This window comes from Coloeus monedula (genome assembly GCF_965178545.1).
Source record: "Coloeus monedula genome assembly, chromosome: 27".
Classification (NCBI taxonomy): domain Eukaryota; kingdom Metazoa; phylum Chordata; class Aves; order Passeriformes; family Corvidae; genus Coloeus; species Coloeus monedula.
In genome coordinates, this window is record NC_138807.1 from 2,930,299 (window position 1) to 2,948,272 (window position 17,974).

At 57.8% G+C, this 17,974-nt stretch overlaps 1 protein-coding gene across 1 annotated transcript in view; it reads left to right on the forward strand.

Annotated features, from left to right (window-relative positions):
• The first annotated feature begins 932 nt into the window (after positions 1–932).
• The window catches only part of ADAMTS10 (ADAM metallopeptidase with thrombospondin type 1 motif 10), a 60,510-nt gene continuing 43,468 nt past the window's right edge, over positions 933–17,974 (forward strand). The window contains exons 1-2 of the mRNA XM_082297709.1: positions 933–970; positions 13,635–13,946. Coding sequence (XP_082153835.1) covers positions 13,859–13,946 — 88 coding nt within the window. The 5' untranslated portion in view covers positions 933–970; positions 13,635–13,858. The remainder of the gene's footprint in view (positions 971–13,634; positions 13,947–17,974) is intronic.

Genomic DNA, 17,974 nt, shown 5'->3' on the forward strand with positions numbered 1-17,974 from the left:
TCGGTGGGACACTCCACGGTGGCAGCAGGACAGGAGAATGCCGGGATCAGCGGAGCCAGCGGGGCCCGAATGATGTAACTGCAGAGGGAAGGGACTTCTGAAAACATCGGCGAGTTCTTGAGGGCTTTTTTTCGATTCAAAGCCAATCCCTGCCATTGCTGTGAGCACGGCTGCCTTTCAGGCCATTTCCTCACACACTCCCTGGGTTTTTAAAAGCATTTGGAAAGCTCCGGTTAAAATGAAGGATGGGGGTGGTGTTTGTTGTTGGGGGGGGGAACCAAACCAAAACCAATCCTGGCTTGCTTTATCTGCTTTGTCCGCACTATCAGCACGGGCTCTCTGCTTATGGCTTTTCCTGGGATGTTTTATCCACCGGGGAGCCGCCGGCATCGCCTCCAGGGCTGCCCCGAGCTCCCTCCCTGCTCCTCCACAGAAAGGCTGATTAGTTTTATACTCTTTCAGCCAAGACCTGCCTTCTGCACTGATGTCAGCAGTCAGGGCGGGACTTTTCCAGCCTTGTGGGTTTGGGGATTTTTTTTCTTTTTTCCTTTTTTTTTTTTTTTTCTCTTTTGGATAATCCTGGCAAAATTCCTGAGCAAAGTTGTTGGTTTGTTGTTTTTTTTTTTCTCCCTCTTTCTTTCTTTTTTTTTTTTTTCTCGAGCAGCCCCTATCCATGTGCTGCCTCCGAGCCGCTCTCTTATTACTGCTCACTTCCTGAAAGGAGACTTTTTAGCAAAGGCTCCAGCTCCAGCTCTGCCTGGGTCTGACAGAAGAAGGTTCTTGAGGAAGGCGACACAAACCCTCAGCCTGGAAACTTTCTGACACGCGCAGGGCTGAGGGGGAGAGAGGAGCTTTTGGCTGCTGCTGGGAAAAGAAGAGAAAAAAGAGAGAGAGAGAGAGAGAGAAGCTGAAGGAATTAAAAGAGGGAAAAAAAAAAAAAAAGAAGAAAGAAGGGAAAGCACTCGAAAAGGTAAAACGCTCTTTAAAATAATTTTACCAGAGGAGACTCTTTGAGGTTGGAGTGGGGTGGTCTGGGGTGGAGGGAACGCGAATGTTCTTTGAAATCAGAACCGTCTCCCTGGAGAAGGAATGAGCCCGGAGAGCCTTGCACGCTGGAAAAACATTTATGAGAATGAAAACCATGTTCACCCTTCCCCAACATTCAGAGTTTCCATAAAAACGCAGGCTTGTGTTTCAAAGTGGCTGCAGGCAGCAGGAGCCGGGATCTCGTGCGCTGCTCCCCCGCCTCCCCCAGCCCCTCTCGGCTGCACTTTTTTAATTGCATTAACCCAGGGATCGAATGTTTGCTGCTCTAAACCCCAAATCTCCTCTGCTGGGCTGCCCGGGGCGAAGCTCTCAGTTACAGAGAGCAGCAGCTCCGAGCCCCGCTGCAGAATGAAGCGTTCCTCGCTGCCTTCATTCCTGAGAATAAACACAGCCCGCGCTCTCTCTCCCTCTTTCCCTGTCTCTCTCTCCATCTTCAGGAGCTGCCAATGCCTCTCTCCCTCCTGATGTGCTCAGAGGATTTATAAAGAGTCTGCCCTGAAAAAGTTGCAGTGTCACCGACTCCTTGTGCATCCCCAGGCGCTCGGCCCCACTGCTCCACTCATTTCTTTCTTTGCTTTGATTATGTTTTAAAGGTGTTTTTTTAAATTTTTTTTTAAAGATAAATCAATCCCTCAGAAGATGTTATTTTAAACATCAAAGTAAATATTAGTGATGGTGAGATGCCAGAAGATTATCTCATTAGAGCTGAAGGAGCTGGGCTATAAATAGAGAGGAGTTTATAAAATAACCTTGGCAAATATCTGCCAGAGGGGAAGAATCAACCAAGAGGGAAGTGCGGAGCTGCGCCGGGGGCAGGTACCCTCTGCAGCAAAATGTAACATTGCACACCGAGGCCCATTTTTGGGGACTTTGTTTTGTGGTCAAGATGCAAACCTCAGGGGGCGTTTGTGTTCCTGCCCCAGTCCCTGCCGATATCCCCGGTGCTGGACACGGCTCGGTCCCACCAGAGCTCTAGTTCTGGTCGTGCTCGGTCTTATTCTCCTTAGCAGCGCCCAGCGGTGCCAGGGTGGGATGCAGGGCACGGCTGGGCATGGCAGGAGGGGGTTGGGAAGTCTTTGTTCCCCTCTAGTCTCCCAAAATGCTCTGTGGGACGCCCAGGTGATTCCCAGCGCCGGGATGTTCCCTGTGTTGGGAACAGCCTTGCCTGGACTGTTCCGAGATGCCTCCATCGGTGAGGCTTCCTCCAGTTCTTGGGAGGTTGTTCCCAAAGTTTCTCCATATATGGAACGTGCTGAGTGCTCCAGTTGCTCCATCCTCAGCCTCCCGCTGTTCCTGCTTCGCCCCAGGGCAGCACCCTCTGCTCCCCTCCTCCTCCTGCCATCCCAAAAACCTCCCGGCGCCTCTTGGGGCGGCTCCAGCTGCATTCCCCAAGCGGCTGCTCCTGCGGTGGAATGGGAAAGGTGCTGTCATCTCCTGCAAATCAGCTCTGCCCGGATAAGGCTGGGGGGGCCGAGCTGTTTCCTTTGGCACAGGGAGGCCCCGATAAGCCGGGCCTGAGCAGCCGCGGAGGGGATGAAGAGGAGCCCCGAGGGGAGGAAGGTGCTGCTGCTCAACATAAACAGTGTCTGCTCCTCAAACCTGAAACATGAGAGGCTCTCTTATCACCCATGGCTTCAGGCCACCCAGGGACTGCTGGGGAGGAGCTGCTGTTCTCACCATTCCATGAAATCCTGGTCCAGGGACAGCCTGGGCTCCGCTTCCCGAAGGAGCAGCTGCATGAAAGGCCCTCAGCGCAGGATGCACCCAGGGATGATCCCATGCAAACCCTTATCTCCAGCTTATCTGAAACCCCCGGCTCCAAACCCCACTTTTCTGGCCAAGTTTCCAGCAATTAATTCCTTCTGAGCCAGGAGCACCGCAGGATGTGTTTGTCACGTCCTGTCCTGCCTCGGTCTTGAGTTAACACAAAATGAGCTTGAAACAAACAGAATTGGGACCAAACTCGTCACGTTTTCAGAAACAATCGCTGGGTGATGGCAGCTCAGATGTGCTGAAGACACACAAGGCACAGAGGTCTTCGCTTGACCCCACCACTGCAGGAAATGTTTGCAGGGCGAGGAGTTACAAACATTTCCCGGGAATCTGTGAGCAGGTCGGAACTCATGCGGCGACTGGGGAGTGAGACACGTGGACAAGCACCAGCCTGGATACAGCCTTGTTTTCCAGCACTGAGGGAGGTTTAAAGGGACACCATCCAAGCCAGTTTTCCCACCTTGGTTACTGTGAGGGCCTTCAATGAAGTCTGCAGCCAACTGAAGGATTGGGGGAGTCTCCACTGGGAAACTGCCGGAATATTTTAGCTCCGTCCGACTTCAGCGGAGCAACATCAGCGCACGTGTGAAGTGCAGGGTCTCCATCCAGCAGCACCATTGCTGCTCCTCTCTCACCTTCTGCATCCTCCCAGGCTGGGAAATGCTTGGGATATTCCATGTCTGACTGCTCAGTGTCTCTCATGGAATCATGGAATGGTTTGGGTTGGAAGGGACCTTATAGCTCATTCAGTTTCCCCCTCTCCCATGGGCAGGGACACCTTCCACTATCCCAGATTGCTCCAAGCCCTGTCCAGCCGGGCCTTGGACACTTCCAAGGGTGGGATATGCACAGCTTTACACTTCTGTTTATCATCCATTACCAATATTGGGTTTCCTACTCTTCCATGGTAGCTTAATTTAAAAGGAAAAATGAGTTAAAATGAATCTATTCCTGTGCAGTCCTGCAAATCTTCTTGAACTCAATCACTCCTAAATGTTGGTCCCAACTGAGCTAAACTGGCAAGTGAACTCCTCGCCTCCTCCTGTGGGATTTGTGACCTCGGTGGGAAGTGGTTTTTGACCAAAATGAAAGTGCAAAGGATGAGTTCAGTCCTGTCAGGGTTAGGGACTCTTCATTCCCTGGCCATGGAGGAAGGAGCTGCATCTGGGCCACACCATCTGTGTTTCCCTGAGTAAAGAACCTACAGGGAGGGGAAAAGGGCCCAAAAACTCTGCCCAGCAGAGTCCCGGAGCTCCCAAGGAGCCAGAGCCTGGACATGATCTGCAGGTCTGGCAGGGCTGGAGGGATTCCACAGCCGAAGCGTTCTGCAAGGCTTCATCCCACAGGAGGCATCCCTGTCCCTGCAGGGCTCCCCTGGCATGGGGTGACCTGTCCTGGGGCTGTGGGTGCTTCTGTCAGGGTCACTGCCCTGCACCAAGGGGACCCCCGGGGTCCTGCACCCACTGTTCCCTTGGCTGTCACCAAATCACTCTTGGTTTGTCCTGCTGTGGAAGGAACATTCTCTGTGTCACCATGATGTCACTTCTCTGACTGGTCCTGGTTTCCTGAAGGACAGGGAGGTCCAAACTGGCTTTGCTGCTTTAGGGTCCCTCTCCACAGCTCCCTGCATTTCCTCCGAGCCATGCCTGTGACCCCGTGGCACAGCCTGGGCTGGGTGGTCCTGATCCAACATCAAAGGTAACCCAGTTCTGAGAGTGGGATGGGACCAGAGACCCCCTCATGTCCCTTCCAACCTCACTTATTCCTTGATTCAGCCTGGCAGGACCAGCTCAGCCCAAGGAGCTAGAGCTGGGCCATGCTGTGGATCCGTCCCCCTGGCCAGGACTGGGCCACTGCTGGATGAGTCTGTGCTGGGACAGTGACAGAAGGAGCTGCTGAGCCCTGGGCTCACTGCAGGTCCATCAGTGCTTCTCACAGCTCTGCTCAGAGGCTTTTCTGGGGAAGTTCAATGGAGTTCTCCAACTCCAGCCTGAGACTGTGGGGGCACAAGGTGCGGCACCTGGTGACAGCGGCTGTGGGGGACTTTACCCTCCCCTGTAGCACGTCCAGTCTGATAACCAGACACATCTTTGTCGACTGTGAGGGTGGGCAGGCCCTGGCACAGGGTGCCCAGAGCAGCTGGGGCTGCCCCTGGATCCCTGGCAGTGCCCAAGGCCAGGCTGGACATTGAGGCTTGGAGCACTCTGGGACAGTGGAAGGTGTCCCTGCCATGGCAGGGGGTGGAACTAAATGAGCTTTAAGGTCCCTTCTCACCCAAACCATTCTGTGATTGGGGTATGGCCCTGTCCTACAGCCTGGCTGACGAAGAGCCAAACTGCAGGTGCAACACTTGGCGTGGGAGAGCTGTGACAGCTGCACAAACCACATAAACCACGCTCCTGCCTCAGCTGGGACTCCCAGCACGGAGCAGCTCCCGCCTGGAGAGGGCCGGGGGGGTTCTGCAGGTGAGCAGAGCTCGGTGTTGGCACACGAGGGTGTTTGTGCAATCCCGGGGCTCGGCGCAGTGCGGGGGTGGGTTGTGTAAGCACCGGGACTGCTGGAGGGCAGCTGCGGGAGCCAGCCCTGCTGGGATGGAGAGGAGAGCCAGCCGTGCCGGGATGGAGAGGAGAGCCAGCCGTGCCAGGGTGCAGGTGGCTGGGTCGGTGTCTGCTTCCCTGCCCGCTCCGAGGTGTGAGCGCTCCCGGCCTTTCCCAGAGCCTGGGGCGCTTTCCTGGCAGAGCCCTGGTGCCGCTCCGTGCGGGGAGGAGCAGCAGGTGCACAGGGAGAGCTGCCCGTGCACAGGCCCGGGAGCTCTGGATGGAGCTCTGGATGGAGCTCTGGATGGAGCTTTGGATGGAGCTTTGGATGGAGCTCTGGATGGAGCTCTGGATGGAGCTTTGGATGGAGCTCTGGATGGAGCTTTGGATGGAGCTCTGGATGGAGTTCTGGACAGAGCTTTGGATGGAGCTCTGGATGGAGTTCTGGACGGAGCTTTGGATGGAGCTCTGGATGGAGCTTTGGATGGAGCTCTGGATGGAGCTCTGGATGGAGCTTTGGATGGAGCTCTGGATGGAGCTTTGGATGGAGCTCTGGATGGAGTTCTGGACGGAGCTCTGGATGGAGCTCTGGATGAAGTTCTGGACGGAGCTTTGGATGGAGCTCTGGATGGAGCTTTGGATGGAGCTCTGGATGGAGCTCTGGATGGAGCTTTGGATGGAGCTTTGGATGGAGCTCTGGATGGAGCTTTGGATGGAGCTCTGGATGGAGCTCTGGATGGAGCTCTGGATGGAGTTCTGGACGGAGTTCCGGACTGAGTTCTGGATTGAGTTCTGGATGGAGCTCTGGACTGAGCTCTGGACTGAGCTCTGGATTCTCTTCTAGCTGTGCTGAACCCCACAGAGAGGGAGCATTTCATGGAGGCAGAGGCGGCCATGGAGATGCCGCGTACAAAAATGGCATTTGGGCATGGAATCTCCACAGGAACGGGATGGCAGCACAAGGCAGGTGTGGGCATCAGACCTGTCTGCAGGTGGGGTGTGTGTGTCCACATGCAGATAACATGTATCAACGTGCAGGTAACGTTATCCATGTGCAGATAACGTCTATCCACATGCAGATAACATGTATCCCCATGCTGATAAGGTGTTATCACACGCAGATAACGTATATCCATTTTTAATCCACATTCAAACCCCACATATCCCTATCCCCACGCGGACAGGCAGCTGCAGCAGTGCCCTGGCTGTGTGTGGGTGACACGTGTGTCCCTACACTCCTGGGACATGTGTGTGTCACTGGCAGGGCCCTGTGTGACGGGCGATGCACTCGGTTAATGGCTGGCACTCCGTTAATGACTTGCACCCTCAGTTAATGACTGGCACTCCCTGGTGTAAGTTAATGACTTGCACCCTCAGTTATTGGCTGGCACTCCGTTAATGACTGGCACCCAGTTAATGACTGCCTGGGCTCTTTCTAATCCCGCCGCTCTGTGCCTGGCTGGAGCCAGCGAGGAGAGCAGTGGCAGAGTGCCAGCAAGTCTGGGTCACATGGAGCGGCTCCAAACTCTTGCATAAGTCCCGTCTGAGAGTGGACCTGCTTGGTGGAGTCCTCTCCCTAGAGCAGAGGGAGTCCCAGGATGGGAGCACTGGGAATCTCAGTGCCCACCTTCCACCCGGCTGGAATTTGGCAGCTCCAGCAGGGCTGAGCCCTGCCCCGGGCCCAGCTCCCCATCCCGAGGAGGATCGGAGCTGGCACTTCCCTGCTGCTTTCCTGCTGAGGACCTCCGAGCATTTTACCACACTTGGAGAAGTGCAATGACCCCGGCGTTCCAGATAGGGCCAGATCCTTATGTAACACAGGGATAGGATTTCCAGAAAGCCAAGCAGGCGGTGTCAGAGCAAGGTCGCTGCTCCCAGCTCTCCTCTCACTGCCCTGCCTTTGGCACGGGCTTCTTTTGCCCCTTTGCTGGCAAAATTAAAGATTTTGGAGAGGAGTGAGGGGGAATTCAGTCCTTTCCTCACCACGATTGCACTGCATAGATTTGACTGTGAAACAATTCTCGTGTTTTTGAAAGAAACCCTCCTCCCACACAGTGCTGGAGCGAGCCCAAAGCCCCGTGAAGTCGCTGTACAAAGGGATGCAGGGTGTGCCCGGCCAGAGCACAGCAGGGCCGGGTGTGGAGCACCACGGAGAGCCTGCAAGAGGGATCTGGTGGTTCAAAGGCAGGGAGGGAATGCCCCTGGCACCGAGGCTGGCACCGGGGTGCTGGCAGGGGGACAGAGACCCCGGGTCAGACCCCTCAGCTTGCAGGGTCACACTGGTAGTGTCAGTCTGGATTTCCCGCGTTGCTGGGGAGCGCCTTTGGATGGGGTCGGATGTGATTTGAACGGTGTGAGAACGGCATCTCCCCTCCTGGGGGGCTGAAATCGGACCCGCAGTCACTGGGGAGTGCAAAGAACGGCTCTTGGGGCGAGGTGAATCAACCCGAGCGAGCCAAGGGGGCTGCACTGAGCGCCCTGGGCCCCCTCCCAGCCCCGAGGGTGCCGGCAGGGAAGGGACAGGCAGAGCCCTTGGCATTGCACAGGGGGGGATTGGTGTCAGGGGCGAGCAGAGGGGTGGCAGGGCAGCCAGAGGGTGGCTGGGCAGGCAGGAACCATCCCAGGGCTGGAGGCTGCAGCGTTCTGGGAACAGGGATAACTCCGTGTTTCTAATTCTTCACTCGCCGTGGCCCCAGAGAGGCCACGCTTGGAGCAGCAAAGCAGATTATGGCTCAAATTCTTGTTTTGTGTTCTGCAGACCTGTGACTTTAACCCCTTGCTCGCAGCTTGCAGATGCTCCTGGCAGCAAAAATGCTGATTTCTGTGGGTTTAACCCCTACAGCTGAGAAATGACTTCCCAGTGGAAGTCCTGTCGTGCTGGCAAGATGACTGCGGGAAGACTTCTGCCATCTGCAGCTCAGCATGTTTTCCACTTGGCAGCCCAGCCAAATGTTTTGTCGGGAATATCAGGACGTTCTCCTCCTGCTGGAAGCCGGGGAGGTCTCTCGGACAGCTTTGCATCCCCCACGTGCTCACCCCGTGCCGCGGGAGGAGCAGCCTGGTGGGGGGAGCGGGGCTGTTTATGCCGTCCTCAGGAACGTGCAGGAACCTGCCAGCAGCCGGGAGCAGGGAGCTGGGAGGTGGCTGAGCACGCACGGAACACCCACGGCCCCGGGGAGTGCAGCGGGCGAGACCCCCCCAGCCAGCAGCAAACACAGAAATGCATCACAAACTCTGAGGGACCTGTCCCTGCCGGGCCCTGGGGTGTGCAGAGAGGGGGGAGGAGGAGCAGGGATGCGGAGAGAATGAGAAGGGCTCAAACATGGCCCGGGCCAGGGAGGGATTGTCCCGCTCTGCTCTGCACTGGGGCAGCCTCACCTCCAGTGCTGGGGGCACTCTGGGCACCACAAGATCAGAAGGGTCCAAAGCTGTTGGAGAGTGTCCAAAGGAGGGACACGGAGCTGGGGAAGGTCTGAGGAGCGGCTGAGGGCACTTGGCTCGTTCAGCTGCAGCAGAGGAGACTGAGGGGAGGCTCCTGGGGGCTGCAGCTCCTCCCGAGGGGAGGCGGAGGGGCAGGGGCTGAGCTCTGCTCTGGGACAGGGACAGGAGCCCAGGGAACGGCTGGAGCTGGGTCAGGGCTGGCCATGGAGCTCAGGGAAAGGTTCTTCCCCCCGAGGCTGCTGGGCACTGCCCAGGCTCCCCAGGGAATGGGCCCGGCCCCGAGGCTGCCAGAGCTGCAGGAGCGTTTGGACAGCGCTCTCAGGGATGCCCAGGCTGGGGTTGTTGGGGTGTCTGTGCAGGGCCAGGGGCTGCACTGATCATCCCTGAGGATCCCTTCCAGCTCAGGATATTCCATGGTTCTATGCACAAATCTTTGATTCTGTGATTCTGGAGCCCCAGGAGCGGCTGAAGGAGCTGGGAAAGGGGCTCAGCCTGGAGCAAAGGAGGCTCAGGGGGGACCTTGTGGCTCTGCACAACTCCCTGACAGGAGGGGGCAGCTGGGGTGGGGGTCGGGCTCTGCTCCCAGGGAACAGGGACAGGAGGAGAGGACACAGCTTCAAGTTGCCCCAGGAGATGTTCAGCTTGGATATGAGGAAAATTTCCTTCACTGGAAGGATGAAGGTCAATTCCAGCTGAGCGTTTGCAGCCAAAACCTGAGGCCCTCCATGAAACAGTGACCACAGGTGACAAGGGGACTGTTGTGTCAGGTGACTTTGGGATCAGCATCCAGGAGCTACCTGCACTAAGGGGCTGTTGTGTGCCCTGGGGGGCAGCTGGGACCCCAGCAGCAGTGTGTGGCAGGGGACCTGTGTGGGTGGTAGGAAAGCCTGAAAACCCTGGTGCTGCTGCTGCCAAGTGCCCTCACTGCACTGGCACAGCCCCTGGGCCACAGATCCCTGCAGTCCCTGCTGTGTTTAATTTGGATTCCATAGAAAATGAGGCCTGTGGAGCCAGCCCGGTGCTCACAGCTCTTCCCCCCAGAGATAAACTCTGACCTGGTGGAACAACTCCCAGCCTGGAGCGGCCGGAGGAGCAGAAATCCCTGTGGTGCCGTTTGTAGGGGCTGCCAGGGCTGCTGTGGGGCTGAGGTGCTGCTCAGCCCCTTGGGAGGCTCAGGGGGCATCCAGGGCCGAAAAGGGAGCAATCTGTGGGATGTGGCACCACGATAACCCCGATAGCCCCAGTGTGGTTATGGGGTGGTGACAATTCCCTGTTTTACAGAAGGATAAAATAACCTCGAGGCTTTCATTCCTTAAAATAACACAGCCCAGAAATGCCTTTGGGCTGGTGCAGCTGTGGGGTCCTGCTCCCACTGCTTTCCCACTGTTCCCAACGCTCCCACTGGGGTGCTGCTCTCACTTCTCCACTGCTCCCAGTTCTCCCAGTGCTCCCATGCCTGGAAGCTGTCAGTGGAAGGCCTGGCAGGGGGTGCACTGCAAGTATTCCCTCCCCCCCGGGCAAGCTGGAAGCAGAAATCTGTGTTTGTATTTATTTCTCCCTCAAAAAAAAAATTTTAAAAAAAAGGGAAAAGGACACCTGAGCTCATAATTTGCAAAAGTTGGATGAGAAACCTGGAAGCCGCCGGGCCCTGCATCTTTAAAAGCAGTTAAATTCCTCTTCTCTGCACTAGGAGGCACCTTGAACCTTCCTCTTGGCCCCGAGCAGCGCCCATCTGCTTCCTATTACCTTCCCCTGGCGCTGCCTCTGGAGCCGGCCAGGCAGCCGAGCTTCCAGGGAATTTTGTCTGCAGCGCCGCGGCTGAAATGAGGAACAGTTGCCATCCGCCTCGCTCTTTCTTCTCTTCTCTTTGCGCTTCATTCCAGCTGGGATTTTACAGCCCCCCCCCCACCCCCCCCCTTCCCCAGCCCCTTCCCTCCCGCGGGCTTTTGGGGTGGCCGAGGTGACCCGGCCGCTGCGGTGGCACCGTCGCCTGCGTCCCTCGGGTTCACGCGGCCAAAGCCACCTTGGCACCGGGAGCCGGCAGCGTCAGCCCGAGCCGAGCCTGCCAAGGACAACGAATTCCTTGGGAAGGAGCAAATCGGAAGCGGCCCAAGCGACGGAGGCACGAGACCGGAGAGGTCACCCCGTGTCCCCGAGCTGTCCCCGAGCTCGCCCAGCCCGGCCCGTGGGACCCCCCCTCCCGTGTCCCGCCGGGGCTCCGCGATCCTCGGGGTTGTCCGGCCGCGGAGCGAAGCTGCGGAGTGAGGTTATGGAAAAGTTGATAGGGATGGAAGCACCAGCGCTCCTCCGGCTCTCTGCTCCTTCCTCCGGCTGCTTCTCCTGCTGCTCGGGGTTTGGGAATGAAGCACCGCCGGGAAGGGGCCGTGTTTTCCCCGCTGCCTGCAGGGAGGGATCGCGGCCGGGCCCTTCCCCCGGCCCGGCCCGCAGGAATTTTGCAGCTGTAATTCCCGGCTTGTGCTGCTCCGAACGCGCCTCCTTCCCCCAAGGTCAAGGCTGCGGGCTCCTGGCGCCGGCGGCTCCCGCTGTTCCGGGGGATGCTGAGCAGCCGGGAAGGGCACAGGGGACACGGGGGCACCGCCGAGGGTCATGGAGAGGCGGGGGGAGCACGGAAGCAACGAGAGCCTGGAGGGAAAGGGTTCGACAGCTGGAAAACAAGGGAAATCAGCGCTGTGAAGCCCAGGAGAAAATACACTTGAACTGAGCTCCGTGGGCTTTGGAGCCGTGACAGGATTTAAGAGCTGGAATCTCGAGCTTTAGGGAGATGCCGAAAAATGCTGACCTAGGAGAGGGCTTTGCTTTCAACTTCTCCCTTTTCCAGCCCAATTCCTGCAGCTGGGAGCGGGCACAGAGCAGCCCCCACCTACCATGACCCAGGGATGGCACCACAGGTGATGCTGTCACCAGATCTCAGCGTCCTCGTGTGAGGTGCAACGGGGCAGAATTCCTGCCCCAAGCCTCTTCCCCCCACTCCCTGCTTCCCGTTACCTGTCCCAGGGAAAAGGAGCAGCTCAAGGTGGGAGTTTTCCCCCCCCTCAAGGTGGGAGTTTTCCCTCGGGCAGTTTATTCTCAGGGCCACTCGCAGGATGCACAATTTTGGAGGCCACCATCATGCTGTGTCCGGGCTTTGCAGAGGAAAACCTGGCAAGTGGCCCCAGATGGGACCGGGGAGTCCAGGCCGAGGCCTCACCGAGGATCTTTGGCCATTATTAACTGTAAATGAGCAGTGAAAAATCCTAATCTTTAAGTTATGCAACTCCAAGTTGTGTTTAAAGCTGCATGTTTCGTCTGCCACCATTTCTGCCTAGTAGGGAAAAAAATCATTGATTTAGGTTAATGGCTTTAAACTGAAGGAGGGGAGATTTAGATGAGATTTTAAGAAGAAATCCTTCCCTGTGAGTTTGCCCAGAGCAGCTGTGGCTGCCCCTGGATCCCTGGAAGTGTCCGAGGCCCGGCTGGACAGGGCTTGGAGCAGCCTGGGATGGTGGAAGGTGTCCCTGCCCTTGTGGAATGAGATGAGCTTTAAGGTCCCTCCCAACCCAACCCATTCTGTGATTTCCATGATAAATTTGGGGCAGGAATGATCTCCTGGATTTGTCCCTCCCCTGTGCCACCTCTGGCTTGTGCTGGGTGTCACTCCGAGCCCCTGCAGCACAAATGGCACAGAAACGATGGGAAAACAGGAGCAGGAATTCACTTTCAGGGATTCAGATTCCCATAAGGACACGAAGGGGAGCACAGCAGATCCCAGGAGGACCTGGATCCCTTGCCCTGAGCTCTGCCCAGCCCAGCCTTGGCTGTTTAAACCACCCCAGAGCAGAGCAAGGCAGGGGTTAAGGATGTTATTCCAAGCGTTTCCTTACTGGGATGAGGACCACACACAGGCCCTGGCTGTTGACACCTTTGCAAAGAGCACCCTCCTCCCATCACCAGCCTCTTCCCAGGCTTGGGAGCTCATCCTGCCTTTCTCAGGGAGCTCATCCTGCCTTTCCCAGCCCTGCTCCAGCACCACTGCTGCAGATCTTTATCTGTCCCCTCTGTGGGGAGGTTTGTGTTTGGCTGTGGGGCTGCACCACTGCTGGGATATTTGGGATTCTCCGGGAGGTGGGGGATGTGCTGCACTCGTCCCATACTCATGGAATGGCTGGACAGGAACAAAACCCCACAGGTTTTGTGCAAGCCCCCAGCAGGATGTGAGTTTGGTGTAATGGCCTCAGACTGAGTGGGAATTCTCTGCCAGCCAGGAATCTTTCACCGGAGCAATCAGCAAAGCGTTTTAAAGAACAAATGCCATTGGAATCTTGGGATCCGTTTGTGGACGGGGTTGAGGGTGAGTTCCCTGAATGGGTCCTTTGTTTTCCATCACTTTTTTAGGCTCAGCCAGTACACTCAGATCTCTCCCCTCAGTGCAATGACAGTCCTTGAAGTGTGTTTGAAATCCGGGGAAACCGCAGAGGGGATTTCTGGGTTGCTGCTCACCACCCCCCTGCCAAGGCTGTTGTTTCCTGCTCTCTTTAAGGGATCGAGTAACCCAAGGCACTCTCGGGGCTGCGCTTCCTCGAGGATTCCCACTGATCCCGAGCTCCATTCCGCAGGTACCTGATAGATCCCAGCTGGGAGAACCCCTGGGAGTGCAGTGTCTGCAGAGCAGGAGCCGATGGGGTTAATTCATGCTCAAATGTCTCCCATCCTTTCCTCCTCTTCTCCTTTCCTTCCATCCCACTCCTGCCTCCTCCAGGATCCAGCTTTCCTCATTCCCCTGCCCGCTTCATGCCCTTCTCCTCCATCCCTTCACTCATCCCCACCTTTCACCCGCAGGGGCAATGCCGGTGCCGGGGATGAGCCCGTGCTGACCACTCAGTGCTGGCCTGGCACTGCCCACACCCCGCCAGCCTCGGGAGAGCACGGAGCGGCCGAGGATGCCTGCGGAGGGACCCGGGACTCCTCTCTGGACATAAGGGGTGGCCGAGGGAGAGACATGTGGGGACAGCGCCCTCCCAGCCGGCACAGATCTCCCTGCTCCGACGCGAGCGGCGCTGACCATGGCCACAGCTTGGAGGCTCCTCACCTGGACGGTCACCCTCGGCCTGGCTGTGGGCACCTTCCCTGGCTACTCCTTCCAGTCACAAGGTACGGGTGGGGTGGGGTGGGATGGGATGGGATGGGATGGGATGGGGAGCTGGATCCATCCATGGACAGGGGAGTTGGATTCACTTCTGGGGAGGGGAGCTGGATCCACTTGTGGGGAGAAGAGCTTGATCCAGCCATGGGGAAAAGGAGCTGGATCCACCCATGGGGAGAAGAATTGGATTCCCTGTGGGGAGAGGAACACTGGATCCACCCTTGCTGGATCCACCCATGGGAAAGGGAGCTGGATCCACCACACTGCTGCTGGCCTGGGAGGGACTTTGGGAGCAGTGGAGACACCTCCAGCGCTAATCCTGCCCAGCTCCTCCCGCCCCCCTGGCCGAGGTTCTCTGCCAGCCCCCAAGGAATGGAGGTGTTTTGCTCTCAGGTGTTGCACTCAGTGGCTTTTGGAGGAATTCAGAGCGGCGGGGTCAGTGCAAGGCCGGAGCTGTGACGGGCTTGGGAAGGAAGGAGCTGTGGTGGCAGCAGGGGATGGGTCCGTTCTGGGGAGCAGCACATCCCCGGGAGATCAGAGGCTGTGCTGGGAGGAGCACAGTGTGTGCCTGGTCCTGGGCATGTCCAAGGCTGGAGGATGGTGCTGGAGCACCCAAACCCTCTGCCCAGCTGAGCCCGGACAGGAACGTGCTGCGGGAGGAGCAGGGTTGGTTTGTTGGTTTGTGCACGCGTTTTTTCAGTGTGTCTGTGCCCGTCTCGTGTGTCTGTGTCTGAAGGACTCGCGTTTACACAGAGTCGCACTCAGGACTGCGAGGACAGGGGAATGTGGGTCTCTTGTCCAGAGCTTTGTGCTTTTGCACCTGATTTTATTTCAGGTTAGGAGGGAAGGGGGGAGCCTTGGGCCCAACCTGGAGTACAAACCACCCTCACAGACAACAAAGGGGAGTTAAACTGATCAATGGCAATATTTGTAGGATTATTCCTTAAGAAGCAGCGTGAACTCTGCCACCAGGCACCAGAGAGAGGTGCGAGGAGCGAGCCCTGGAGCAGGGGATTTATCCATGCAAGCTGTTCAAACCTTGGCAGTGTCACACAGCTGTAACCCTGCACCCCTCACGTGCCCAGATCAGCCCTGGCAGGGCCACAGCCGGTGGCATTCCTGGGCTGGTGAGCGGCCGTGGTGCCCAGGGCCATGAGCTGGCTGCAGAAGCAGAGCTGGGAACAGGGACAAAAGCAGCCAGAGCCCCTCAGCATCCCGGGCAGGCAGCACCAGCAGAGCAGCCAGCCCCAGCTGGGAGCCGGGCACGTTCTCCAGGCAGGTCGGGATCTGAAGGACACCCAGTTCCTGCTGCTGCTCTCCACAGGCTCTGGCAGTGCCTGTGGGGCCGCTCTGGGGCTCCCGTGCCCATCAGTTCACGCTCTGCTCCATGTGCAGCCCCACTGGGACACGCTGTGGGATCGGCCCCATCCCAGCTCCCAGCACCGGGACCCCCCTCTCCATGGGGTGACACAGCTCCATTAAACCCGGGATTAACAGGGATTAACCTGTGCTCCCCTAGAGCAGGCCCTGAGCAGCTCTGGGGATGGGGCCCAGCCCGTGGAGTTGTTGGGATGTGGTGCCATGGGGTGGATGTGGTGTGCTGGGAGCACCCATCCCATGCCAGGGCTGCAGCCTGTCCCTGCCCAGTGCCTGTCCCTGCCCAATCCCTGTCCCTGCCCAGTGCCTGTCCCTGCCCAATCCCTGCCCCTGCCCAGTCCTGTCCCCCACCCGGTCCCTGTCCCTGCCCAGTCCCTGCTGCCCCAGGGGCCCCTCTTGCTGGCAGAGCGCTGGTTTTGGCGTCAGGCTGTTGATGTCACCCAACGCCTCTCCCCGGCTGCTGGGACAGTTCCTAATCCCCGCAACGCCCTCTGGAGAGGGTGAGGCGCTGTTATCTCCTGGGAGCAGCTGGAGATCGAAGGGCAGTGTTATCCCCGACCCCAGGCACTGGCCGCAGGCCGCTCTGGAGCGGGATTCCCGTGCCCCACGTGCACCACTCCACATCAGCGTGTTTGGTTTGTGCAGGAGGGAGATTAAGGTGTCAGCCCTGAGCTCTAATTTATCTTTGTGGGGAGCAGCAGCCTGGTGCTGAAGGGCTGTCCAAGGCAGCAGAGAGGTTCAGAGGTAGCCTGGACACTCAGGGTGCAGCTCGTAACAGCTCAGGGAGCAGCTGGAATCGTTGGAACAACTTTCCCAGAGGAGCTGTGGCTGCCCCTGGATCCCTGGCAGTGCCCAAGGCCAGGCTGGACATTGGGGCTTGGAGCAGCCTGGGGCAGTGGAAGGTGTCCCTGCCATGGCAGGGGTGGGACTCGATGAGCTTTAAGGTCCCTTCCAACCCAAACCATTGCAGGATTCTGGGAGCTGACCGAGGATTCAGCTCATGCTCACAGTGCTGGGTGGGTTTTAATCCAAAGGGAATTCCTGCAGGACCTTGGTGTAACTGTGGGGATGGATCAGACGTTCCTATTTCACAGAGCATCGGGTGGGGCTCATCCCGCTGTTCCCAGCTCACGGCTGAACAAAGGGCCCCTGGAGGATGCAGTGAGGTTGCCACGGTGCCAGGGCAGCCTGGACCAGGGGATCCCAGAGCATCTCCACAGCCATCCCTCGGGAATCCTGTCTGGGCTGCAGCTGGGGCTCTGCCAGCCCCTCACTCCCTTTGGTGCCAGCACCACAGCCTGCTTCTGCTTCCTTCCCATGCTCCGAGCAGCTCATGAGAGAGGAACAAACCCTCCCTCCTCCATTTCCCCTTCTCTCTCCCCTTTTTGCTCAGCTCCCCCTCTGCTCCTTTCCCTCCCTGTGCCATCCCTGCTCCATTGCCACCGGCAGTGGGACCCTGGGGTGCCTCTCTCCCCAGACCACCCCTCCTCCTTCCCAGCTTTCCCCCCTGCTCTCTCCCTGTGCTCCCCCGGGGGTACCCAGCATCCTGCCCAGCCACGAGCGGGCTTCTCTGGAGAAAGGCTTTTTATGGCCTCCCTTCCCAGTGGTCTGACAGGGCTCTGGCAACACCAGGGCTTATCTGCAGCGCAGACCCTGCTGGGCAGAGCCCGGGCCAGGAGCTGCTCATGGAGTGGGAAGTGCCTGAGGGGCAGAGGGCACAGGAGGGAAGGGCTGTGGGCTGGAATAGGGGGAGCATGAGCAAGGCAGGGGTGAGGAAATGCAGGGATTGGGAATATGTGGGATGTTGGGAGGATCATGCGGGGTTAGGGAGGGAGAGATCCAAATCTCTTGGAGCCTGGACTGATCTTTTAGGGCAGAGGAAGGAGGCAGCTGTGGCACTGGACAGTCTCCCTTTGTTGTCCACATGACACGAGGCTGTCAGCAGAGCCGTCACACGTGTGACGCTGGATATTGGGAATGTCACATTGAGGTGGGATATTGGGAAAGAATATCCCACCTGGGAGGGTGGGGAGGGGATGGGATAGAATTCCCAGAGCAGCTGTGGCTACCCCTGGATCCCTGGCAGTGTCCAAGGCCAGGCTGGATGAGGCTTGGAGCAGCCTGGGATAGTGGAAGGTGTCCCTGCCCATGGCAGGGGTGGAATTGGATGAACTCTGAAAGTCCCTTCCCACCCAAACCATTCCATGATTCTATTCCATGATTATTTTTTCCATGTGTGGCATTCCCACTCCACAGCACCACTTCCCAAACCATTTTGGTGATGCAGGGCACTGCTCTTGGGCTCTTCCCGTGCCTCAGTGTCCAGAGGGACATCCCTGAGGAGATCCAGTGCCCACCCTACACCAGCACCAGGTTCTCACACACCACCTCACCCTCAGGCTCCGGACACGTTTTTCCTCCTGGAAGCACCGTTCAGGTCAGGATAGAGCCTCCAGCCCAGAGTCCCAGGCCCTTTGTAGCCACAGCAAGCACAAACCACCCTCTGATTCACTCTTTTCCAAGCCCACATGGACTGCAGAGAGGCAAAAAGGAAAACAAAACACTTCCGACAGCAAATTTTTCCAAGCCTGAAGTCATTTCTAAGTGCAAAAAGTCGCCCTTGTTTGCCCGGCCCCATCACAGGGAGGTGCTGGGATGC